This window comes from Penicillium coprophilum, assembly GCF_028826855.1.
Source record: "Penicillium coprophilum strain IBT 35676 chromosome Unknown utg000002l_segment0_segment1, whole genome shotgun sequence".
Lineage (NCBI taxonomy): Eukaryota > Fungi > Ascomycota > Eurotiomycetes > Eurotiales > Aspergillaceae > Penicillium > Penicillium coprophilum.
In genome coordinates this window covers 2,379,517-2,405,555 of record NW_026622722.1, presented here as the reverse complement: position 1 = coordinate 2,405,555, position 26,039 = coordinate 2,379,517, and the positions used below count along the sequence as shown (strand labels likewise).

The 26,039-nt window shown below is 48.3% G+C and overlaps 7 protein-coding genes across 7 annotated transcripts; 3 read left to right on the top strand and 4 right to left on the bottom strand.

Annotated features, from left to right (window-relative positions):
* Positions 1–708: 708 nt before the first annotated feature.
* On the top strand, positions 709–1,911 carry sar1 (Arf family GTPase SAR1; the record flags this gene model as incomplete). Its single annotated transcript, XM_056674112.1, has 5 exons — positions 709–727; positions 967–1,070; positions 1,242–1,347; positions 1,467–1,766; positions 1,871–1,911. The coding sequence occupies 5 exons, from the start codon at positions 709–711 to the stop codon at positions 1,909–1,911; spliced, it is 570 nt and encodes a 189-aa protein (XP_056534637.1).
* A 2,262-nt stretch (positions 1,912–4,173) lies between these two features.
* On the bottom strand, positions 4,174–5,436 carry glcA (type 1 serine/threonine-protein phosphatase catalytic subunit GLC7; the record flags this gene model as incomplete). Its single annotated transcript, XM_056674111.1, has 4 exons — positions 4,174–4,269; positions 4,358–4,657; positions 4,782–5,183; positions 5,260–5,436. The coding sequence occupies 4 exons, from the start codon at positions 5,434–5,436 to the stop codon at positions 4,174–4,176; spliced, it is 975 nt and encodes a 324-aa protein (XP_056534636.1).
* A 1,597-nt stretch (positions 5,437–7,033) lies between these two features.
* Positions 7,034–9,533, bottom strand: N7500_002964 (leucine-rich repeat domain-containing protein; the record flags this gene model as incomplete). The annotated part of the gene is made up of 2 exons (XM_056674110.1): positions 7,034–9,400; positions 9,492–9,533. 2 exons carry the CDS (start codon positions 9,531–9,533, stop codon positions 7,034–7,036), a joined length of 2,409 nt encoding a protein of 802 aa, XP_056534635.1.
* A 4,312-nt stretch (positions 9,534–13,845) lies between these two features.
* N7500_002963 (Acyl transferase/acyl hydrolase/lysophospholipase) lies at positions 13,846–16,046 on the top strand (the record flags this gene model as incomplete). The annotated part of the gene is made up of 2 exons (XM_056674109.1): positions 13,846–15,285; positions 15,336–16,046. The coding sequence occupies 2 exons, from the start codon at positions 13,846–13,848 to the stop codon at positions 16,044–16,046; spliced, it is 2,151 nt and encodes a 716-aa protein (XP_056534634.1).
* Positions 16,047–17,734: 1,688 nt separating this feature from the next.
* Positions 17,735–19,340, bottom strand: N7500_002962 (MFS transporter; the record flags this gene model as incomplete). The annotated part of the gene is made up of 3 exons (XM_056674108.1): positions 17,735–18,619; positions 18,696–18,974; positions 19,032–19,340. 3 exons carry the CDS (start codon positions 19,338–19,340, stop codon positions 17,735–17,737), a joined length of 1,473 nt encoding a protein of 490 aa, XP_056534633.1.
* Positions 19,341–19,779: 439 nt separating this feature from the next.
* On the bottom strand, positions 19,780–23,295 carry N7500_002961 (tetratricopeptide repeat protein; the record flags this gene model as incomplete). Its single annotated transcript, XM_056674107.1, has 5 exons — positions 19,780–20,660; positions 20,712–20,927; positions 20,981–21,788; positions 21,848–22,868; positions 22,919–23,295. The coding sequence occupies 5 exons, from the start codon at positions 23,293–23,295 to the stop codon at positions 19,780–19,782; spliced, it is 3,303 nt and encodes a 1,100-aa protein (XP_056534632.1).
* A 746-nt stretch (positions 23,296–24,041) lies between these two features.
* N7500_002960 (RNA-binding protein VTS1) lies at positions 24,042–25,978 on the top strand (the record flags this gene model as incomplete). The annotated part of the gene is made up of 3 exons (XM_056674106.1): positions 24,042–24,543; positions 24,603–25,870; positions 25,922–25,978. 3 exons carry the CDS (start codon positions 24,042–24,044, stop codon positions 25,976–25,978), a joined length of 1,827 nt encoding a protein of 608 aa, XP_056534631.1.
* Positions 25,979–26,039: the final 61 nt, after the last annotated feature.

The following is a 26,039-nucleotide window of genomic DNA, read 5'->3' as shown; positions in this document are numbered from 1 at the left end:
TCGGTTAGCGATCCGAGTGCCTTTCGCTTTCTTACACATATTAGCCGACTTTGTGTTGTTCACATGAATGGTTTTTTTTACTCTTATCCCTTTCCCCCTTTGCTTCAATAATTCACATACGGAGGTGGTTCTTTCTTTGCATTTTCTGTCGGAAGTATATCTATATCTTTTCTTTTCCCTCTTTTCCTATACAGCGTCCCTCGGGACGTGCTGGAGGTTGCTTCCTTTGTTGTCTTGCATGGCTGCGGTGCATATACCCCCCTATCTGGCTTTTCTGCATTGTGAATAAAGAGATCCATCAGTTTGATGGGAGTGAATATGAAAATATTTTAGATGAACTTCTTCCTCTAGTAGATGGTCAGAGTAATACTATGGAATCAAGTAGTGGCAAGTCTTCGCCACGAAGAACGAGATCTAAGGATGCAATTATGATCAATATTCCGCAACTCACCCCAGAATCTACAAAGCTGTGTTCATACCCAAATTACCCAAGTCAGCCCATCTCCCCTCAAGTCGGACCTTATCGCGCGAGGGTTCCGTCTTCATGCCTCAGGCACCAAGTCCCCGAAAACAACATCAAACCTGTCTTCTTTTGCTTCTATCTCTTCCATCCCCGTCCATCCATCTCTCCCCAATCAGCTCGTCACTGATAATCTGTGGCTCCCGCTCACCTTCTTCTGCATTATTTCCTGACTCCGACCTTTCACCATGTGGATCGTCAACTGGTGTAAGTACCCTCCCGATACCATACCCGATCACCTGCGGTCACCATCCGGAGCCGATGCCAAACTCGAAGGAAGAGGAAAAGAGATGTGTTTCTGGGCAATTTAGCTGCAGTGGATTTGAAACTATCTTCACTTCGACTCCGCCATCGAGTCATGCGACGGCTGTACCGCGGTACCGGTTGCTGTGATTGATTTCGAGGTATAAGGTGCAATTTGCTGATTTCTGTTCTTTGTACTATAGTCTACGATGTCCTGGCATCGCTGGGTCTCCTCAATAAGCACGCGAAGCTCCTCTTCCTCGGTCTGGACAATGCCGGCAAGACGACGTTGCTGCACATGTTGAAGGTGAGTTGAGCGTTGATGTTTACTTTGGAAAGAGAAGACCAGCCATTTGTTAGACAATTGCGCTAGCCACGAGGCCGGTACTTTGGTCGCGCTGGGTTGTCGCACAGATCTGGGGGAGATATGAGAACTACATGTTGTATGGACTTATTTACTGATAGTGGCATTCAACAGAACGACCGTGTTGCCGTCCTGCAGCCCACCGCACACCCCACCTCGGAGGAGTTGGCCATCGGTAACAACCGCTTCACGACCTTCGATCTCGGTGGTCACCAGCAGGGTGAGTACCACTCAATGGGAAATCGTGATGTTGCACATTCATTGTGCCAAGCAGCGAAACACCCCCCACAGTGAACTTTAAGATCGGACATAACTAACGAGCCTATCTTTTCCCTCCAGCTCGCCGTCTCTGGAAGGATTACTTCCCCGAAGTTAGCGGAATTGTCTTCTTGGTTGATGCCAAGGACTACGAGCGTTTCCCTGAATCCAAGGCTGAGCTCGACGCTCTCCTCGCCATGGAGGAGCTCTCTAAGGTTCCCTTCCTCGTTCTCGGAAACAAGATCGATCACCCCGATGCTGTCAGCGAGGATGAGCTGCGCCACCAGCTCGGTCTTTACCAGACCACCGGTAAAGGCAAGGTTCCTCTCGAGGGTATCCGTCCTATCGAGGTCTTCATGTGCAGTGTTGTTATGAGACAGGGTGAGTTTCGTCAATTCCAGACCTCGGCACTGGATAATCAATGGAAATGCGGGGCCGTGTTAGCCTCACATTGAAACAAGTATAACTAACCCGTTTTTTCACAGGATACGGCGAGGGCATCAGATGGTTGTCTCAATACGTTTAAACAGAGTCCTCCACGTTCCCCCAATAAACCGACCCCTCTCTACAACTCGTCAAGTTCAAATCCATGTTCATTCCACTCGGCCAAAAGTCCAGGTGAAATGAAAATGGCTTTGGTTTTGGCGTCGACTTCGGGCTTTCGCCGACATTCCTCTACATCCGAAATCCCATACTCTCCGCCTCCCACAAACCCAATCCATATTTACCCCCGGACGTACCTGTACGTCTTGAATGTGTCACTCGACAACGCTGTACCGCGCTCATCTTGTCATGTTTGTTCAATTCTTGCTCCTTTTATTCTGCGCCTTTTTACTCGAGCTAGCTAGCTGGTTTTTCCTGGATACTATAGTCCAAAGACTTGAATTCATCTTCTTTCTCGGTATAAACTATAGAAATGATGTTTTCCAGCCTACAAATTGTGTTCGGTTTCAATGACAAAATCACATGGTTTATAGAAAGACGATAAAGGTACATCTACCAACCCTGAATTTCCCAAATCGTTTCTGCAATTTCCTTGAATTATTCTTGTGAGAACTGAATGTCTCTCCCCGCGATCTGACGATTAGAAGAGCCTTTCAAAAGGGATGATGAAAGGATGATAAGAGACATATAGTGATCCCCTTCCTCACTGATGTAGGTGACCCCAGAGCAGTGAACTCTGTCCTATTGCCCTCCCCGTTATCCAAAGGAAGTAGCCGGCGTCGACATGTACATGACGAGCGTTAGACACAGGTTGATCCCCCTTCGTTAGTGTTCAGCCAATATCGAACGTCGGAATTCAGTCTCGAGTCTGACAACTCAAGTCCGATACCGAGTATGTAGCCTCAAGTGGAACGGGGTAGATTCAAAGCATTTTCATCACGTCTCGCCCTCTTCTTCTTGGTCCCCACCCCATAACCAGGTGCTTTGCTCCGGCCCTCTCTGTAATGGTTGCGTCTGGGTATCCCTGGAGAGAAAGAGAAAGTCCCACTGGGATCAAGAGGGTTGGAACATAGTGTTTACAGCGTCAAATGCTGCACTATGTGGGATTGGAGGGTGATGAAAGAATGTGCTTTTTCATCGAGTGAGGTGCAAAGGTTTGTGATGGGTGCTTGTTGTTTGGATCGAAAAGGATTTCGATGGTTTGGAAAAAGATGGAATCAATGGCTGTTGAGGCTTTGAAGCGAGGGGATTCGGATTAGAAGATATCATGAGGTTGTTATTCTTCGTGGTGTGTGTGGATGGAAGGCAGGTTCTGGAGGAAAGCGCGTCGAGATCGAGGTAGGTATATCATCCATGTTGTCTTGCTCCATGGTGCATTTGACTTATAGCTGCTCTCCCACTACTTATGCCGTCGTAGTAGTTTTCCTGGATATTCTGTTTTAGACGCCTGTTTTTATAGATATCTTCTCCCCCGTTAGTTTTATAAGTATACGGCAATAAAACGAAAAAGAGCATGCACTGTGTAGACGACATTTCTATGGACTCATCCCTCAAGACATTCAAATTCGCTCGCATATCAATCTAAGAGTTCAACTAACAATGCCAGAAAAGTAGCCTATGGAAAAGTATGTGATATCGCGACCTACATCAAATCAATTGTGATCCTTACCCATATAAAAACAATCTAGACCTCCAAAACCATCCCGAGACCGAACTGATTTCAGACACCACTAGAGACCGAGACATCCATTTCAAATCCGATATACGATGCATCAGCAGGACAGAGAAAGCACTACTACCGCCCTCGTACGTATCGGACTAGAAAAAGATTCGAAAGACGAATATGATTCGATAAGAAAACAACAACACATGCGGTCAAGGAACAGGGCAATAAGACGTAGAGAGAAAAAGAGAAAAAGAGAAAAGATAACCAGATTCCCTTCCCCATTCCCAGGATGCCGAAAGGACAAAAAACATTCCAGTCCAGATGGTTAGAAACAGAAACAGAGAAGTCGAGAAACAGAACATTTGAACTCCGCTCCGGAAGTAGGGTTGCACGGGCCGAGAAAAGATGTGACGGTTTTTTTATCGCATGTCGCACTGGGAGAGAGAGCCCGGGAGAAGTTGAGAATGAAACTGTGATATTATCGGGGGTGGGAGTTGAGGAATATCGGGCTATCCTGGCTGCGGAGGGGTTCCTCGGTCGTTCATCGTTTTCGTGGATCCGGGGGGAGGACTCGCGGGGATTGTAGGGAGAATGTCGTGAGGGCGCTGTTAAAGAGATTTGTGAAAGGCTTATCTCCGCCCGAACCTGCTGCACATGGGGAAGCTCGTATTGATTCTTTTATTTCTTCTTTTGCTTTCGCGGAGGAGTGACGGGACCGCCGGCGCTCATGCCACCGTAAACGTACTTTTGCTTTTTCTCGGCTGGTTTCAGGATCTATCAAAAGAAGAAAAAAAAACCTTAGGTTAGGAACTGATCGAGAAAAAAAAAACAGACATTGGGGATGAAAATTGCAAGAACTCACCTGGAAGGAACAGAGCAGACTCTCATCTACACTCATCATTGCACCGGCATTATCGAATTCACCACAGTAGTTAGGCGCACTGAATAGTGTCACCAACTGGCGCTTGGAGAAGAATTCGTATCCATCCTCAACAACTTGGTGTGCACGGCAGATCAGGTCCATATCGTGTTTTTGAAGGAAGCGCGAGACCACATCGGGGCCGAATGTGAATGAGACACCTCGGTCGTTTTCGCTCCAACCGGTGATATCCTTATCGGGGTCGGACCACAAGAGATCGCACAGGAGACCGCAGTCAGGAATCTATTTCAGTCAGCGTTGTTGGCCTTCAGCCGCGAACCCACTCCCCACACTGTCACTTTTCCTTTCGCTGCCAATACCAAATCCACCAAAAGGGAGTGGAGGGGATGGGAGGGGAGACACTTACATCGGTGGGACGCATGACACGGCGGATTTGCTCCATGGAGTTGAGGTCGGGGCTCAAACCACCGTGCATGGTGAAAATCTTCTCGTCAATGATGGCGGCAATGGGAAGACAGTTGAAGCAGTCGGTGAAAGTCTTCCAGAGCTTGATGTTGTATCGGCGCTTGCACTCATCGTAGAAACCGTAGATACGGTTGATCGAGGCACACTCGTGGTTTCCACGCAGAATGAAGAAGTTCTCGGGGTACTTGATCTTGTACGCAAGGAGGAGGCAAATGGTCTCGAGAGACTGCTTGCCACGGTCGACGTAGTCACCAAGGAAGAGGTAGTTGGCCTCGGGAGGGAAACCGCCGTATTCGAAGAGACGCAGGAGGTCATAGTATTGACCGTGGATATCACCGCAAATCTTATGAGACACACGTATTAGACGGAGGCCTATTCCGACTCGAGGGGACCGTCGGACACAAAAAGCAAAAACATACCTTGATGGGCGCTTCGAGTTCGAGAAGAATGGGCTGAGAGATGAAGATCTCGCGAGCTTTGGTGCAGAGGAAACGGATTTCTGTCTCGAGCAGCTGAACCTGCTTGCCAGGGCGGCTACCCCTCACCTCCAAGAGCCTGTCGATGATCGAGTCCAAATCCACCTCATTATCGGCCATGGCGATTAATGTCTAACGAAAACACGAAAGAAAGAAATGGGAAAGAAAAGAGAAGCGAAGGATGGAAGAAAAACTTCCGGAGCGATCGGGTGAGAATGACAGAGATTTTGATGACGCGGCGTTTATGTCCTGTAACTGTCGAAGAAGAAACAAATTAATCAAGCGTCCTATGAGATGAAGTCCAGTCTGCATTCCAAGTCCCCATGAGGCGAAATTGAAGAACGCGCTCGAGATTTGATTTTTCTTCCCCCTTTGGGCGGTCGGGGTTGGGAGGAGCGGAGGGAAAAGAACCAAGAGACCTACCAAACAGAAGATTTCAAGACCAAACAGATCTAAAGAAGGGCCCCAACGGCCGCGGTAAAGAAGGAGGGAAAGAACAGTTCTGGCAGAGATGCCAGATGTGTGTGGACGGTGGTGCCTATCCGAGTTGGTTTTGTACGCGCAGGTTGGAAATCGAAATGGCCTCGAGATAAAGAGACTGAGCGAAAAGACTGGACTTGGAAGGACGGGAAAATCGAGATCGAGAGGTGTGTCGGGGAAGAGAATTTCAATCAAGGGAGAAAATTTTCTCGGGATATATGATCAGACCAGTTTCAATCTTTTTCGTGAAGATGTTGGGAGAAGAGAATCTTTTTGAAAGCGGGAAGTTCCTGTTTGTGTTTGCGCGTGTTTGATCTTCCAGTTTATATGCTTAGACCTTTTCCTTACTTGCCTGAATATTAGTCTATTATTCCTGATTACACTATTCTATTATTCCAATCTCTTCTGTTTAAACGCTTTGACTATGCACCTTTTCCTTTGCATAGAGGGGGTTCTAGGTCGAGACCACGACCTCGACGCCATAGGGTCCAAGCAAAAAAAAAGAGGCTGATCTACTAAAATAGTGCGAGATAGTGCATCTAGACTGATATCATCATCTTCTATAATGCCTTTGTGAACTTATAATCACTATAGAAGGGATATTCAAGGTTGGAAACTCTCCAAAATAATTGGCATTCTTCTCAAATGAGCTATAAACTCTGGTCTTATACAATGCTCCAGAAGTGCATCATAAAGGAATTGAAAACAGGAGAAACCAAACAGGGGAATTAAACAAGTCAAAAAGTCCTCCCAACGCCAACATGCCCGAAATTCAGAGTCATACAGTACACGCTAGAACCGAAAACAAAAAAACATGTCTTTCACTGTGCCTTCCATGGAGACCACACCCAAGAACAAGGGCCATCGCAGGATGCATTTTGGGGGGAAAAAGGAAAATGAAGACAGTGAAAAAAAAAAAAAACAAAAAAAACAAAAACAAACGGCCGTAAATAGTTCATACATCCAACCCACCATGTCTCGTAAGTCATCCAACGCCGAAAACAATGCATAGAATGGTCAGCTTGTGTTGGGAATATGTTGTTCAAATGTGTCCTCGGGGGACAGGGGAGTTGTATCCCGTGAATAAGGAAAAGAGATGTGAAAGAATCTACCGAAGTAGGTAAACGTCGCATCCACGACAGAGAAAACTCCGGGAGTCATGAGACGGCAATGTGAGAGGTGAACAAAGTCCCGACAGGAGGTGTCCTGGGCCGGGAACTGTAAAGGAAATGGTATTTTATCCGCTGAACGCATGTCCGCTCAGAATCGCTTGGGTGTTCGAGCGGGTGATTGTAGGGGTGGTAATATGAGCGGAATGGTCCAAGCCTGCGCCTGAGCTGTGAGCAAAGTCTTTATGGGAGTTATCCCAATCATTCTCTCCGAGAACGGTTAGCCAGTTATGGCCCACGTCTTGACGAAGAACTTCTAGCTGCTGGCGGCAGAACTCTTCATCCATGCTCCTATCCTTACCCTGCAAAGCCTGTACAAGTGGAGGACTCGGCGAATGCATAGGTTTTGCAGGGCTTTGTATGCTCGATGAACCGGATTGAGCGGCGCTATCCAGCCTCCATGGCTGATCAACGGGGACGACGATCGGAGGATCGACTGGTGGTTGGATTTGCTGGACGGGAAGGGCGGGCAGAGCCGTGCTTCCTGCATTGCCCAGACCATCGGTGGAAAATGGATTGTCCACTGAGATATCGACTATCCTGCGTCGTTGAAGCTTTTTGCGACGGTTGGTTCCACCGTCACTTTCCTTCAGTTGTGTGCTATTAATGTGCAAATCTCCCTCGTCTTCTTGGGGCTTGGAGATTGCAAGTTCCTGGGGAACTTTCGAGATAGTAGACTTCTGCACAACCGTTGATTCATCTGCCGCGCTAGAGCGTACAACCGGTGCAGCTTGCGGCTCTGCAACTCGCTCAACAAGTTGCTTCCTCTCGGTATATCCCGGACCTCTACCGTCAATTATTATGTCCTCGGAATAGCCAGGCGTCCGGCGGAACAGGTTCATGATCACAACTCGATATCCAGAGTGGGTCTTGACGAACGGATTGCCAGATACCCAGATCTCCCGTATTTCAGGGAGACTGGTCAGCCGGGCAATCTCCGTCGGATCCGTGAGGTTGTTATCACGAAGATCCAATCTTTCCAAAGAGAGTAACCGCTCAATGCCTGCCAGCGAACGAAGGCGATTCCCACGGAGGGTAAGAACGGTGATGGCGGGAAGAGGATTCCGGGTAAGTGAGTGAAGAGACTCAATCATGCAATGCGACAGGTTGAGGGCTCTCAATGCCACCAATGACGCTATACCATCGGGGATCTCCGTCAGAAGATTGTAGGACAGATCAAGCGAGTTGAGACTGTTGGCTACAGGAGCAAGACTGGCAGCAGAGACGGATGTCAGGGAATTTTCCGGAAGGCCCAGGTGTCGTAAGAATCGCCATTTTGAAGACGAGAGGACATCTGCGAGAAGATTCGTAGAGCTCCCATTTCGATAGCTGATAGAGGCCTCGCTTGATTCGGAGCTTGCGGAGCCCGTGCGGCGAATTTGCCGAGAATGGCCTCGACGGTGGCCGTGCTTCGTGGTCGGCCGAGTCGGAGAGACACTTCCGGCCCTAGTGCGATTTCTGGCGCCATCTGAACTACCTCGTATCATCGGAACAGATCTAGGACTAGTGCTAGTTCCGAATGCTGTATCCACGATAGGAGATCCAGGGGCTGAGAGGGAATTGGCCTGGTCGGGGGTGTGGACCGGCTGACTGCTGGAACTGGTCCATCCCAGGGAAGGCGACTGTTGAGACTTGGCGGACCGTCGGCGGCGTTTATCAATATCGTCCAACACAATTCTCGTTAAAAGATCGGCCGGATCATCCAGGTGGCCTCTCTTGATGGTCAAGGTGCGTAGTTGCTCGGACAATCTGTCCCAGCCATAGAAAGAACGGTAGTCTAGATCAATAATCTCTAAGGCGCTCAAGTTTTTAAAGGAGTGCAAGGGCACAGCGGTATCAAAAGGAAATTCTTCATATCCAGAGATCAGAGGAGCACGGTGGTCCGGGGCAAGACGAAGACACGGGATCTTGGTAAAGGCAGAGTACAAGTACTTCAGGTCCGTTTCCAAGGCGGCCTTGGCTCTGTCCGATTTGGTTGGGGTATTGGATCCGAGGCGGAAAGATGACCAGAGGTCGGTCATGCCAGACATCACACTACGAACACTGGATACCGAATGGATAGAGGCCCGATCGCCCCGGGACTGTTGGGGCTTGTTCAGGAAAGAAACATAGGATTGCGAAACCTCGGTGTGAATATTCTCCAATCTGATGTTCATAGGTCCAACGGCAATGCTCAATTCTTCAAAACGGGAGAGGAGATAGAAAAGGTGGTGAGGAGTCAATGTAAGTTTGGCGGTTTTGACATTCTGCGACATGAATTTTAATGCTGCGGATGAGAAGGCCGCAGCCAGGGTTGAGGAAGTCGATGCGAAGGAGCTACCAGGGGTTAATGGAACACTGGGTGATTGTGGAATGGCATTTTTGGTGGGTTGACGACGTAGTTGAAGTGCATTGGCGAGGGCCTTTTCGTGGGTGCGAACGTAGCTAGCGACATTCTATAGCAACCATGCGTGTTAGCTCTCTATAAGACCAAACACCCTAGACATTCTCTATCATCTCAATGATTGACTGCACAAAAGCACAAACCTTTATGAAAAGTTGACCATCCCCAGTGTTGATTTTCTCCATGGCGCCAACAAGGGTTTTGGTGGAGGTGGGGGAGAACGCTCAAGACAGGATAGCTCAACAGATGGTACTAGATGTAGTCGACATCTTGCTTGTGCGACCCGACTGAGATCCGAAAAAAAAGAAGATCGAGCAATCGAGGCTCTGAATGTGAGGGTTAGCAACGGTTTGAAATCGATCAGCCTTATCGGGGGGAGTCAAGAAGACTCCAGCAGGCAGAGGGATCCTACCTAATGAAATTAAATATGAGTCAAAGAATGACTCTTCTAAGACCTCGAAAAGTGTAGAGATAGAAAAGGTGAAGAGGGAAAAGTGGTGGCACGGGGTAACCAATTATTTAGCTAAATAATACGGCTTATCCTGATAACACAATACACCCGTGGACCATATACGCCGTAATACACCCGGGTATTACCATTTTCTTTTATCAGCTGAGAAGATCAAGATGATAGTCGTCTGATATATATTTGATTGGTTTTTATATCTCCTTATGAATTTTCAATTTACTGGTACCTCGAATTGTAATTGTCCGATTTTATCTGTTTTCCCCCCTAGGATATACACTGTCTGTCCTCTTCCCAAGATTGGACCTATCTAAGTAATCTATATGCACAGACTATTTAGTCTAATACCGTAAAGCCATCACTAATATAGATAAATATCTGCTACTAACACTGCAGCTACTATACCCAGTTGGGAGTGGCGAGCCTATGGAGAAAGCGCCTAGGATTTTAGTTCGCCGAGTTCTCTCCCGCGTCTATCAAACCGATTGGAATCAACGATTACCCTACTAACCCACCTTTTACCCTATAAGGAGATATGGAAAATTTTCTCAATAGTTAGTGAAGATCGGTCTGTGATGGTTTGATTCCTGTTGCATGATTGAACCATAGAATTTCCATATAGCGTCAACATTGTGAGCCGATCGTGGAGCAAGGAAACTCAGACCATATGCTATCGGTGGGTCCTGTACCGAGGGGCTCTCTTTGATCGACAGTAAAAAAAATTTTAACATCCCATTCATGCATTTGAAACCCCCCTCCTAGGAACTGTTGAAACTTGGGAATATCATCTTGGTGGCGGCGCGTTGATCAATCTCCGACGCAGCCACACGCAGGCAACCTGAGTCCACGATGCAGACCGGGTGGGAATGCCGAGAGCTGGATAGTTGCCCTGTGCTTCTGTTGGCCCGCTTTTCTACTTTTTTTAATCGGCTTGTGTACTCCGTATCATATATTTATGTGTCCACTCTGACTCTTCAGCGCGGGAGTACGACTCACGCTGTGCCCTTACCGAATATGTCGTTGGTCATCTGTAGGCGCTGAAGGGGCATGCGATCAAATCAGGGTTTAGAAGGAAGCGAATGATCGCACGAGGCATACGATTGGCGGGGCGCACATGCATGGGAGGATATCTGCATGCTCGCAGGATGTCTGCCTCCTTAAAAGGGAATTAGTGGATGCAGTCATTTAGAAATTCAGCGAGAATGAGCATCAACAAAGGGCTTGGTTGATGTTATACCTTGATGAATCCCCGTAAAAAGCACGAATCAGCGACATCCAACTAGAATTCGCTATTCCGCTATCTGAGATCGTCCGAGTCCGTCAGCTCGCACTGACATCTGACATTCCTCTGGGGGTTTGATGTTTTTTTTATTTAAATACATGATATATACTCTTATGACATCAAGGGACTATAAATATGGACACCAAGTGTATATAGTTTTGGTCCCATTTCACCCGATATCACACCGCCTCGATCTTGTAGGAACCTTGGAACGGAGAAGGGCGGCAGTGAATCCATTTCGATGTTACCCCTTCATCTATGTATTTTATCTCTATATCAGGGTTGACAGCCCTGAACGGTGCTTTTGTGCCCTGTATCATATTGCGAACGTTTCATTTTAAGTATCAAGGGCAAATGCAGTCGAACTTTGTACTCCGTACTCTATACGCAGATACAATGTGCAATTTTTATTTTATTTTTTTATCCCTGCAACAGATCCCAGAGCGCGGGGTACAAGTGTAGTTAGATCAAAATATTGAGAGCTAACATACCAAGGAATTTATGGAAATGCGCCGCAAACGCTCGGTTCAGCTTCAGATCCCAGCCTTGCTGCATACGACAGTGCACTTTTTATGCGAGGAGTCCACAGCATCCCTGCCGTTATTGATGTGTGTGCTATAGCGCGCAGGTATACCCCGTACTTATAGACTCCGTTCTTTCCAGAAGTACTTCGTAAAATTAACATAAGACGCCTATCTTTTCGCCGATCAGGGCTCGATGCCCCCTCAAACCCCCAGGAATCCAGCACATGGAAATTACGCCTTTTGACATAACCAAGGGGGAGGGGGCACATGATGTGCAGTCAATCGATCTACATTACCTTCCCACTACATACTACAATGGTGTACAACATACATATCTACGGAGTTATACTCCTAACGTAAACAGCATCAAACAAAGGCCAAGTTGGCCCCTAGTTGTGGTGAATTCTTTCGGGCGTTGCCCGGGCTCGGAGATCCGAGGACACTTTTCCCCACCCTTGGACGATCCCCGCCAAGTGCGCAGTGCGATATGGGACATACATAGATGTTGAGCCTGTTCATTGGGTGAGACGCGGGACGGGTCATTTCAGACGCATTCCCTTGCCAAGGCCCGGATGTGGCTCGCTGAATTTTTTTTTCTTTTGCTTTTGCCGCTCACGTTCGGGGAGTACTGGGGTTAACTTCGTAAGCGGGGGAAAGCTTTCTCACAGGGACCCAACGCCACAATATTTCGCGAAAGAGAAGATCCATGATCTGCATAGGGCCAAATGAGGGATGATAATTCGAACTCGAATTCGAAGATAGCGAAATTGCCAAGGCATCCTTGACTTCAAAGAGCGGGGCATTGGAGGGAACATGGTAACCTTGACATGAATCCGCACTTAAAGTCGGCCCTCCCGGCACGTTCAGGGATGTCACAAAAGGCTAAAGCAACACAATAAACTGAGCGGCTACCGCGCAACACGGGACATTTAATTTTACTATGTAGCACTAGGAGAAAAGCCGAAGAATATCGAAAATGATGTTTCAAAGCTGCTGGTATGAGCGAGTTGTAAAATCGCAAAGTACGGAGTAGCAATAGAAGGCGAAGGCGTGCTCCGTATACAGAGTAGCATGTTTACTTTTTTTCAAGATTGGCATTTAAGGATTTAGCAGGCTGATCAACATGATCAGCGTTGAAGACGAACACGACCAAAAGGAAAAAGCGTCCGGGTTATCTCCTTAATGAGTCTAAATATGGAAAAAGCCTGCAGCCTGTGACGACGCTAAGAGTATTTAGTTCGCTGCAAATCATCCTCGATATGTGATTAAGGGGTCGTTTTGAACATCAGGTGACCCAAAAAAACGCCCCCGGTCGTATAATATCAAAAGCAGATGTTCCGATCTACTACTCCGTACTCCGTAGTTAATGTCCGATACCGCGAGCACAAAGCACTTCCCGGACCTTGTGCATGTGGCTAAAGTACAGTTGACCCCCGCCACCAGCCCATAGGAGACTTTCCTGGGCCTCCAATTCGGCTGCGACAAACCAACTCCCCCGAGGCGCCTACCAATCACGGGAGGACACTGACATCTTTCTTGATATTCTTGCCGCCCATCATGTAGCGGTGAGCTGTAGTATGATTCTTTGAGGCGGAACAAAAGAAATCACGCATTTGGCCTCGGGAGGCGAGCGCGATGACCCCGCTAATTGAGCAAGCCATTGAATAAGAGATTGCATGAAGGGATGTCAATTGTCTCCGGAGGTCGTGCATGGAGGGGTACATTCCAACGAAATTTTTTTTTTCCATGCCGTCGCACGGCCGGCGGCATTGTCGTACTCAAAATGCCGCGGCATAACAAAGTGGGATGATGCCTGTCATAGTTTCTCGAAGTTAATTCACTCTCAATACAAAGAATGTCAAGGGTGTGAATTGCGTTGTCATGACAAATTTCAATCCTAAATAGATTGCCTCTTGTAGATCTACACAATTCCCTCATTTTTACAAGAAACAACAAAGTTCTGGACTGAAGAGTCAATTGCTGGTTAGCTACTGAGCCATCCATGGTTGAGGGATGTTTTTTATTTCTTATCTGGCGGGGCAAGATCTGGATGACTCATCAAATAGAAAACAACGCTAGCTATTTTCAGAAGTACACTAGCCGCAATGCGGAGATAAGCTACACGTGACGCTAACGTCATCGTACGACGTAGCTGCCCCAACCGGATTCTAAAGTACCCCAATGACTCTCAACATCTTCGTTGGTGTATTCAGAATGTGTTGAACATGACCACTGAGAAGAAACCTACAGTATACGACCCTTACGATCCGGCCTGTCTCCCTGACTATGACCGCGACTTCATTCAGCCCGATGAACTCGACCGATTCGAGAAGGCGCTAAATGCCCCAGAAGCTTCCCCATTGACGGCCATCAACGACTGGCGCCCGATCAATCAAAGAGTTCGCAAGAGTCGTGGCCGTCGCAAAACACCAAAGCGAAGCAAGGACGAAACGAGGGAAGGTGTGCTATATTCTGTTTTGAAATGGCCCTTCCTCTTCATTGTATTCGCGTGGCTCGCAGTACTGAGCTTTGGCTATGCCCTGGTTCGTGTCTATATATTACTGTATGAGCAGTGGGTGACATGGCGGGGGAAGAGGGAAAGGCTGCGTCAAGAGCTGTCTCTACAGAAAAACTATCCAGACTGGTTAAAAGCAGCTCAGGCGCTGGACGTCCACCTCGGAACTGAAAAGTGGAAAAAGACAGACGAATACGCTTACTACGACTACCTCACTGTCAACAAAGTGGTGTCGCAGCTGAAGCAGCTGAGGAAGGATGCGGAATGGGAGATGGAACATGGTCGAGTCGGCTCCAGCGAGGTACCTGCTATTGAAGATCTGCGAGCACTTTTGGAGGCTTGCGTCAAGAACAATTTTGCCGGCGTTGAAAATCCTCGGATATACAGCGAGACCTATTCGGGAACAAAAGACCTGGTTCAGGAATACATTGACGAGGTGCACGCATGCATACAGATTGTTTTGAACAATAAGCAGATTGATAAGGATGCCAAGTATCAGCTTTTCAAACACCTCGATACGAACTTCGGCCGTACGGCTCTTTGTCTTTCTGGTGGAGCTACATTTGCCTACTACCATTTCGGGGTTGTAAGGGCGCTGCTGGATAATGATGTCCTCCCAGAAATCATAACTGGCACGTCAGGCGGAGCACTGGTGGCGGGACTAGTCGCGACTCGGACGGATGATGAGCTGAAGCAGCTGCTCGTCCCAGCTTTAGCACACCGGATTCGCGCGTGCCACGAAGGGCTAACAACTTGGATCCAGCGCTGGTGGCGAACTGGTGCTCGCTTCGATACTCTGGATTGGGCTCAGCAATGCGCCTGGTTCTGTAGAGGCTCAACGACCTTCCGCGAAGCTTACGAGCGGACCGGGCGCATTTTGAATGTCACCTGCGTGCCCTCGGATCCTCATTCACCGACAATCCTAGCCAATTATTTGACATCTCCCGATTGTGTCATCTGGAGTGCCGTGCTTGCTTCGGCGGCTGTTCCGGGCATTTTAAACCCTGTTGTATTAATGACTAAAAAGCGCGATGGAACTCTCGCTCCCTATTCGTTTGGCCACAAATGGAAGGATGGCAGCCTACGGACTGACATACCTATCAAAGCGTTGAACTTGCATTTCAACGTCAACTTTACGATCGTATCCCAGGTAAAATTAATCTCACCAATCTTACTCTTTTGCCACTAACATTCGCCCAGGTCAACCCTCACATCAACCTCTTCTTTTTTAGTTCTAGGGGGACAGTGGGACGACCAGTCACACACCGCAAGGGCCGCGGTTGGCGTGGCGGCTTCCTCGGCACTGCAATCGAGCAGTATATCAAATTAGACCTCAATAAATGGCTTCGAGTTCTTCGGCATTTAGAGCTCCTCCCACGACCTATGGGTCAAGACTGGAGCGAGATCTGGTTACAAAAGTTCAGTGGCACTGTGACTATTTGGCCAAAAAGCATTCCCTCCGATTTCATCCACATTCTTTCTGATCCTAGCCCCGAAAGACTCGCCCGCATGATACATGTCGGCCAACAAAGCACTTTCCCCAAAATTCAATTTATCCAAAACCGACTCAAGGTCGAGAATGCGATCATGAAAGGACTGCAAGAATCTAGGACAGGTGGACGCGCACTCTCTCCGATCCTCTCTCGTCGACTCCGCAAGCGAGAAAACGAAAATCCAGATTCCATGGTCGAGCGTTTGGATGATAATCTCCCCGAGCGCGATGGGTCCGACTACAGGAGCGAATCGCGCTTCGTTGACTTGTCGGATAGCATGTCCCAATCTACCGGCTCGTCACGTCCTCAGACCCCAAGCACCCGGCGGGGAAGCGTGATCGAGGAAATAGGACGCCAGACCGCCGTTTTCTTTGACGATGCGGACTACTATCGGGATGAGGATGCCGTGGTCATCTGAGAAAAATACAGGCGGCTCGAGCGGCTTCAGAAAGGTCTATATGTCAAACTAGGGTCTTTCTGCTTCGGGGCAGCTGCAGCCCTATCTTTCGTCATTATCCGTCCCGCTATCTTGGGTCTTCAATATGACAGGCGCCCCTTGCCAGTCTTCGCGGACACTCTTGGATAATACTACCGTTATCCTTGTCTATTGTCTTTTTTTTGTTTTTTTTTTTTTTTTTTTTTTCCCGCTCCCCGCTTCATCAGCATAGCAAGGTGTCTTTGTGTGTATAAACAGTTTCAAGTGTACGAATACTTAAGTTTGAAGATATATTCTAATCAAAGAGCCTCACGTGGGCATGTACATCTGCCAATGAAATATCAAAGACTATATCATCTGCTAGAAGTGGGCTTGGCTGAGCGGGGGAGTGTCAAAAGTGACATCAGCCTTTGAACCCGTTTCTCGGTAGAAATATAACAGATTAGCTGTTTGTTTTACCCAAAGCCCTTTAGTTATTTTCAAATTGCAATTACAGGCCGATCAACCCCACGCTAGTTACTTGCAATAACGGGTTTGTCTTTTTTCAGTTCTCGTAATATGTCATCCAGACGCACGAAGTAACTAGATCATTTATATTAAAACCTACTTATGTATGCACCTTCCGCTTTTGCACTTTCTTCGCAATTATATAGATATAACTTAATATACATACAGTATGAACCTAAATGGCGTCATAAATGAAGGGACAAAATCAAAAGTTTTACATAGTAAAGCCGCTTGCACAAATTATGCCCTTTCCCCTTTTTCTGCCGTCTATGTACAAGACTAGAAGAGGATCTCAAAGATATCTGAGGATATCTGAGAAGACCGCTGAAAAGCGCTACGAGATAGATATCATAAGGCCGCATAAGCGGCCGTCTACTCTTGTTATATTAAGCTCACACCATTTCGAAATGGTCCATGATTCAATTTTATGCTATTCATCTATCGTATGGATTCAGTTATCAATGTATCCACAGCATCAGTGGTCTAGTGGTTATGATGCTAGTCTTCCAGATTAGGAAATTCCTGATCCAGTTAACTGGCGAGGGGGGTTCGATTCCCTCCTGATGCATTCTTTTTTTCGGCTACAAATTTATAGAAGATTGAATCTTCCATTGGTCTTTTTTTTATTTACTCGGTTTGTATTCCTTCTTGTAGTCGAAAGGTGTGGTGGGTGTTGTTAAATAACAGCGAGGTTGACCATATCTACATATGTACATACATAGTAGGTCATGTTTACCTACAGACTTGTTTGAGAGATTTATGTGAGACCTTTTATCCTTAGATCATAGCTCTGCAAAGACTCGCTCTTAATGCAATGATGTTGAATTAGTCTACACGCCCCAAATTGAGAACTGGGCTGGTGAACGTCATCGTACATCAATATAGAAAAGCACCCATCGGAGTCGTCTTGGAATTCTGAAAGGTAAGAGAAGCAGCCCCAAGCTGGTGACAGGTTGGAGTGTATGTTCGAGGCAAACTCAAAAGGCTGCCTCCATCTATTCAACTACATGGTTACCGTGATTCTCTAAAAGCCTGCTGTAATCATTAAGTTTCAGATTAATATGGTCTACCGTAGAAAGGGCTCGTTACTTTTGATGTCCTATATATATCCCATAGCACAAAGCACATCACCAAATGCCATTTCCCTGTAGCAAACTATAAACTCAAGCATCCGTTCTTCGGATGCGAATGCCACCATGCCATCCAATCCAACCCTTCTCAGCCGGACCACGAAGAAGACAAATAAGCAATGCCGCTCCAATAAACGCCAGATCGACACTTCCCGACAAAATCCATCCTCCTTGGCTGTAGAGACGATTCCCAACAGAAGTACCCATGAGCTGACCGCAGAACACGCCCATCATGTATCCCGTGTTGATGCGATTCCGCGCCTTGGGTGCAACACTGTAAATCGAGACGCGATTGGCAATTTGCGTCATCTGCAGACCGAAATCCTGCAGCGCAGCTTGGATAATCGGACCCGCGACACTAAATTTGCCGATATATGTACCGATGCTGACGCCGGTGATCAGAATGCCGAGACTGACGAGAATGGAGAATTGCGGTACGAATTTATCAATCATGTAGCGTGAGTAGAGTGGGCCCAGGAACATGGGTGTGAGGCCTGCCAGAGCAAATAGTCCAATTGTCAGGGTTGGGTAGTTGTAGGGATCGCCCGATAAAAGGAATGTGAGGGTTGTCCAGAAACTGGTGAAAGTGGCCGAGAGAAAGAATCCCATGAGAGTTGCCTGGACAAGCACCGGGGATGTCCAGTAGTATCCGATGATGGAGTATAAGATTTTGAAGTAGGAGATGTCGGTATTTGTTGATGGGTAGTCGGGCATGAATAGCCATAGAAGGGCGAAAATGAGAAATTGGAGGGCAAGGGATAGCCAATAGATGTTTCGCCAGCTTGAGTACTCTGCGACTATACCTGAGAGCAGGCGGGCAAATAGAAGGCCCAGAACGAGCCCCGAAGACACGATTGATAGGGCTGTTGCGCGACGGGCTGGGGGGACGAGATCTCCGACGAGAGGGAGCATGATTTGCTGTATAGATGATAAGCTTTTTTTTTTTCCAGATCAGGCCCTCGAATATGCACGGTTGCTTGCCTGAAATACTTACTGGAGTAACAGTCGTGACCGAAGACAGATAGCTTAAAACAAGAAATGCCTCGAATGAGTTGGTGATACAGATACCAATCCACAATACTGCAGTGATAAGCGTCATTAGTAGAACGAAGTGCCTTCTGCGAACTAAGTCCCCTAGAGGACAAAGAAGGATTAATCCCGTCGCATATCCAGCCTGACTGCAGGTTGGGATCAATGATACTCGCTCATGCGAGACGTTGAAGAATTGAGCGAGAACATCAAGAATGGGATGTGAATAGTATAGATTGGCAACCTGTACAACGATCTTAGCGATTACCATGGTATCTTTCGATGTTTTTCCATGCCATACCGTGAAGGTCCCTGAGCATGCGAACAGGAGGTTCAGAGGCAAACCGAATTTGCTCGGGTTCTCGGTATTCCATCGACATCGCGGCGGTGTCCATGAAACGATATCGACAAAGCGTCTCCAATAATTGCGTTTCCCTATTGGCTCCTCTGTCGTGCTTTGAACATTGGTATCCTGGCCTTTTTCGTCTTCCTCTAACTCCTGGATTGTAGGGGAATTGGAGTGTGCCGAGGTGATTGGCAATAGTTCTGTAGGACCTTCGATTTGAGAGCTGGAATGGCTTCCCACCCTTTCAGTGCTTTCTGCAGTCATTTGCTATGGCCTGAGTTCTTGGCTGTATGTCCTTCTTTATTTCATCGACTCAATGACATCAACGAGGCCGCAATACATAAGCATTAGGTTTGGGGGTTTTTATGCGAGATTGGGCCGAGATGGCTCGAAAAAAATGATCCCCTCTGCACACTCGGCATTGCTGAGCCAATGATAAGACGAAGTAATAAGGAGTATATATATATTCGAAGGCGTGATATGTTGATTATCAAGAATCCCAATGTAACCGCAATTCCGCACTCGGCCCCCACATTCTGGTCGGGCAGATCCGCTGTCAACTTTACCCTATCTTGATACATATAAAGGCTTGTCTGAAATTTCTTGTAGATTGACACATATAGTACATATTACAGAGCGAAGGCGCATGAGTTTTACAAGAGATGGTCAGGAAAACAGGCCACCGTCGTAGAAGCAACTGATATCAGATCACAAGCCACTTTTCTGTGACCGCCTTTGCCGTCTTTGCATTGCCACTGAGAACGTGAATACACTGCAGCGCATAAGCAGCCTCGCGGGAAAAATCCTCAACGAAAGACTGACTAGTGAGATGGGGTTGGCCATCATCGCCCATAACCACATCGGCACCATCTGCTGTAGATGTTGGTTCTTCAAGTGACTTTTCCTTGGCCTGTTGTTGAATCTGTTCGCCGAGCTTCAACACTCGATCGTACCCTTCGATGGCAAGGTGAGCCAGACCAAGCGAGTGGTAGACACGAGCGAAGTTGAATTCCATCTCTTGTTTTTCGGCTAGGAGAGTTCCCGGCTTCTCCCGAACCAGTCGGTATTCATGCATGAAAGACAATCCTTGCATGATGAGGTAGTGACGATTCTCCGATTGTCGTTTGAGAGAGTGGTGGATGAATGAGAGCGCGATTGAGAGGAGAACCGCTGGGTTTTGGTCGTCTAGGGCATATGCTCGGAAGAAATAGTTCAAAGCGGGATAGAAACTGTTTCCAGAGTACAGCATGTGGCCATAGAGCACAAGAAGAGCAATGTCTAACTCTTTTGCGGTGATGGGTTCACCGGCTTCGTCCCGTGTGGATAGAGTGGCGCGCTCTTTCCAGACAGAGTGTCGGATGGGTCGAGGGGTATCATGTGGTATCGTAAAGTCCATCGCCTTGATTTGGCGAAGCATGAACTTCATGTTTCCGGAGGAATGGAAAAGGGATCGGTGAGGGTCACCACATAGGTGGCCAAGCATAGAGAAAAGTCGATAGGTGTCGGTGACAAACTGGTACTCTTTAATAAACCAGCGAGCTTCATTGGCCAGTGTCTCTTCATCTCGTGCGCGCAGAGCACATGCTACAAATGTGTCAGTAGATAATCACTTCGTAGGGAGTCGAATGAACTCACTGAACCAGCAGACATGAATCAATCGCGACTTAGGCTTCGAGTGTAACCAGATACTTGCAATCGCTGCAGAATCAAGCGTTTCATAAGCTTCTTCTGGCTCGCCTTGTTCTGTTACAAGTAGAGCGTACTCGAGGAAGATGTCGAGCCACTCATCAAATGGTATTCCATGGTAGTCGGTGGGAATGGCGCCCTGCAAGGGCTCCTCCGTGACATCTCCTAAATACAAAATTAGCATGGTGTGTATGGATGTATCGACCGAAATGGCATACCCATGGTTTCCTGAAGACGGCCCGCCATTCGCTGCATTTCATCCATCATTGTACCGTTTTTGGTCTGGTCCTTGGATTTACCAGTCGAATATCCCCTGAAGGCAATACTTCGATCCATCGGATAGAATGCCCGATTATTCTTGAAATCTCGCAAAAGAGCATCGGCAATGTCCAGCCAGTCTTCAATGGCTACAGGGACACCATCTTTAACTTGGGGATTCAACTCCAACAACTTCCCATACAAGAATTGAATATCATCAGTCCGAGTACCTTCGCCAGGTTGCGCCCGTCCTTTGCCAGGGGCCGAAGGAGCTGAATTCATAAGTGCTGCCTGTGTCGGTTTGGGCGCAATTGGTCGGAGGGGTTCTGACCCGGCCATCTTGAACTCTATGGCAAGTTGTTCAAGTCTCGTGTCCTTTCTTCTTCCCCGGCTGCGATGTTCCTGCCGACCGATCAAGACAGCCTCACTGACATACTTCATAGCCTGTTCGCTCATCCCGAGGCTCTCATATAGCTTCGCCAGTAGTACTCGCGACTCCATATGACTAGCATCGTGTTCAGCGACGAGTAGGTAACAGCTTTCGGCATCTTCCATCTTGCCCAGCTGCATGCAGCAATCAGCCATGGCCATGAAGAAGCCGATATCAGCATGTTCAGCGGTCTGCTGGATGGGCGTATAGTATCGGAGTGCTTCCTCCAAGACACCGGCTTGTTTTAAAGCATCTGCCACTTCCCTGAATAGGTCACCATAGTCGAAAATCCGAGCACCTTCGGAATCATCTTCTGGGTTAAGCCATTCAAAGTGATGCTGTTTGTATTTGGTCAGTACTTTTATCCAATGATTATCGTTATCTGGGATCAACTCACCAATGCCTCGCTGTGATGCTTGTCACCCATTTTCAGGCGGAAAACACCCAGTTTTATCCGAAGCTCCAGCGGAAGACCAAGCCCATATGACTCTCGAGGCCACTGACCGGGCAGAAAGCCATCAGTTTTGATACGTCGAGGCGAATCATCGGCATCCCATTCTCTATCGTCATCGTCGATGTTATCCCACGAAGTGTCTTTTCCGCGACCTAGCAGCCAACGTGCAAGTACTTTTAAAGAGATGAGTCCTTCTTCGGGTTGGTTGAGATAGCCAAAAAGCTCGACATAGATATTGAGATCCGACCAGGTGAAATCAGAGGCTTCGGGGTCAAGAGATAAATAGTGACCAATGCTATCTGCATAGTAATCTGCTGCTTTCTGCACGTCATTGAGATCAATGTACGTCTCTGCAAGATGGCGCAGTGCTCTGGCACTGTGTGGACAGTCTTTGAGTAGTCTCTCATACTCAGCTGCGGCTCGGCCATTGTGACCTAGTTCACGATAGATCGCTGCTCTCTGGAAACGAATGTCGGTGTTGCCGGGGCTGACCTCGAGGATACGACTGTAACAATAAGCAACATCATGCAACGCGGACTGCCGATTCTCCCCAGCGCGATCCAAAATGAGCCGGGCGACTTTGACCCAGACACCGGGATCTTTCGGTCTCGTATGAGCTCCATTGAATAGAGCTGCCAGGGCTTTGTCATTTTCACCTTGTGCGAGGAAGATTTCCGAGAGCAAAGAATGGGCAGCAAACATCTCAGGATTAATCTGAATCGCCTGCATCACAAGATCAACGGCCAGTTCGTAGTCTCCATCAATGAAGGCAGAGGTGGCCCCCGAATGAAGATGTTTGAATTCCAGACTGGGCTCCAGCGGTTTGCGTGGTCCTCTTTTGATGCCTTTTCCACCGCGAGCGCCGTATCTTCCAGAAAAGCGTCCGCCTCCACGACGGCGGCGCCTGCTGGCGGCTGAACGATCATCGTCATCATCCTCTGCTAGTTCGTCTTCCTCGGACTCACTAGAGTTGTGTTAACTAGAGTTCGACAGGCAGTGTCTCGGCATAGTTACCTCTCGCTTTCCTCTCCGGATAAGGCAAAGTCCTCATCTGACGCGTCACCATCGCCAGGCACGGGAGGATACGCTGCTGGAGGATAGCCCTGGCTGTCGTATTCATCCGAATAGAGGTCATCAACCTCTTGCTCTTCGAGTTCGCCTAGGTCTTCATTGGGAGCTTGATATTGATTGATGCTTTGGGGTTGGGTTTGTGGGGGTTGGTCCCCAAACAAACGTGGATCAAGTACCGAGGCAAGCATGCTCCCAACGTCAAAAGATTGATCATTTTGCCATGGATAGTGAGCAGTTTCATCGATATCTGGATATGCCGACTCGCCCTCTTGCATTTCCTCATCTAGAGGAACCCCATCCGGGTAATGCTGGGAACTCATGACCACTGATTTAATCGAAAATGGTTTTCACTGTCGATGAAAGCTTTAGCTTGAAACAATCATCAGAAATGTGGATCAACCGAGGGAGTTCATTATCAATCCAGTATAGTTCGAGTGCACTCTAAAAACGTTTCAGGTCCGGGCTCGGCAGATATTCATAGTAACTGTCTCCACCAGGCTGAGGAAATATTCAGAATTTGACCAAGAGCACAACAAGAAAAAGAAAAAAGAAGAAGAAAGACTAAAAAGCAGAGATATGGAGAAGTCAAGAAAGAATGTTGTGAGGTCTCTCGGTAAACCCGTGATCTCGCGGCCTGAAACAGAAAAGCCTCTTCCACCAAACTTCGATCCCCAACTTTTCCTCTCCTCTCCTCTCTCTCTCTCCCTTCACCTAACCTCTTCTCTCTCCCCCCCTTTCTTTCCTTTTCCTCTTTCTTTGGGACTACGTGGCTTGACTGTGTTTGACACACTATTGCTTCAAGTCTCAATTTCCTTTCGTTCCAGGCTTTAATTTTTCTATCTCAAATTTCCGAGGTGCAGCCCACTGGACTGGTCTGTGCCATCGTGAATGAGATCTGGATCTATTCAGCATCATCTGATACCTTAGGATCTTGGCCTGGATTCAGATTCCAAGGATTTTTTTGATTCTATTTTTCACGCAAACTCAGCAGGTGCTGCAGGTGTTTTGCAGTAATCATTTCCCCCACTGTATTTACTAGTCATCCTCTCAACACGTCGCCGAAACCATGGCCAGTCATATCATTGGCAATCGCAACAGCACCCCTGAAGCCTCGAATTCATCTCTCCGTCCTCCATCCTCATCGCGAAACCTCGGATCGCACCAGCTGCGGGCGTCGGCAGACATGTCCGGGTTTCCTTCGCCGCTGTCCGCCCGAAGCATCCGCCCATCATCGGAAGTCTTTTTCAATCAACAAACCCAAGGTCAGAATGCGACAGAAGATGCTTTGGACCGTGCCGCTCAGCAATGGCTTGCGGATATTGATCAGTACGAAATTACACTGGAAGAAATGGCAGCTGCCACACTTGATCAGGACTTTAAGGATGAACTCAGTGCCATCGAGCAGTGGTTCCGTGTTCTGAGCGAAGCTGAGAGAACTGCAGCCCTATATGCCTTGCTGCAGCAGACTACTCATCTGCAGATCCGGTTTTTCATCCAGGTTTTGCAGCAAATGTCCCAGGGCCACCCGATGTCCGGCCTGCTCTCCCCTGCCAACTTTGGCGAAAAGGGTATGCCAAATTATCCACATTATGCTTGGGATGAAACTAACCTACTTTTCATCGTATAGATGCTATGTCCAGCCGTCTAAGCGATGCCATGTCAAAGCTTAACATGGACACCTCCTCTCGGAACTCCCTCGGACGACCCCCGCCATCCCCTGGTGCGAAGCGCAACTCCGTCCTCGACCCTTCTACTATAAATGCAATGTTCCCGGATGCTGCTGCGGCCATTGCGAAGAAGAAGGCTGAATTTACCCAGCAAACTGGGAACGCACCTCCGTCAAACCGCAATAGCGCAGTTTTCGATCGTGCCTCTTTCGTGGCCCCCACTATCTCGGCGCCTGATAACAATTCGGACGGCCTGGGTCAACAGCCTGGCTCTCCATGGGCTCAACGTGGTGTTTCGGACACGCAGCCTCCGATCGCTCGGCCTAAGTCATCCTCCGGACACCAGCCTATGGGCCAGTTCAGCCAGCCTTCTGGCATGCGCTCGCCTCTCCCCCAGACTGCCAATATTCCTGCTCCTGACATTGAGCCTCCCCTGCTTTCGCCGTACAACGTCGGCAATCACAGCTGGGCGTCTATGACCAATACCCCGATGACTGCGACTTTCGGTCAACAATCGCACCAGAACCCTAACACCCATGCGGATATGGTGGCCAACGCCACGGCAATGAAGCTGGCAGCTTTGTCGACAGTGAACAACCGCATTGCTCTGGATGACGCGCGCAAGTACCGCCGTGCTCGCTCGAATGATGGCCAGGGCAAGAACTCGCATGGAAACCCGATGCTCTCCCAGGGCTTGGCTAGCCCAGGCCTGGGTGGACAGCACTTGGTTGCCGGTCAGCTTCTGAATACTCAGCAGCTGGCGGCTCTGCAGGCTCAGCAACAGGCAGCTATGGCCGGTAGACGGTCTCGCCCAACATCGCCCGGTATTGCTATGCACGGTGGTGGCTTGACCCCTATGGGCTTCACCTCACCGCAGAACAATGGGTTCCTGGCCGCATACGATCCCAATAACCCTCTTATGGGCAACGGGTTGGGTTCGTTGAACATTGGACAGTTTGGTCTGGGTAGTGAAGGCTACCTGTCAGACCATTCAGAGGTTACACGAGGCCGCTCTCCGCGGGGTCGCCGTGGCAGCTCGAAGCCGCCTGAGGACCCCACAGACCCGGCTCTTCTGAAGGATATCCCCAGCTGGCTGCGATCCCTCAGGCTGCACAAGTACACCGACAACTTGAAGGACCTCCAGTGGACGGAACTGGTTGACCTGGATGACAAAGCCCTGGAAGACCGCGGTGTCAATGCCTTGGGTGCACGCAACAAAATGCTAAAGGTAAGCTTTCCTTCCTACACAATCTCAATCATCCACTAACATCTCCATCAGGTCTTTGAGCAGGTCAAGGAGGCCCGTGTTGATGGCAAATTCGAAAATCTGGTTTAATGTGACATTTGAATTTAAAGCCAGCGATATCATGGAACTGGCATCTTCTTTCTGCTATGTT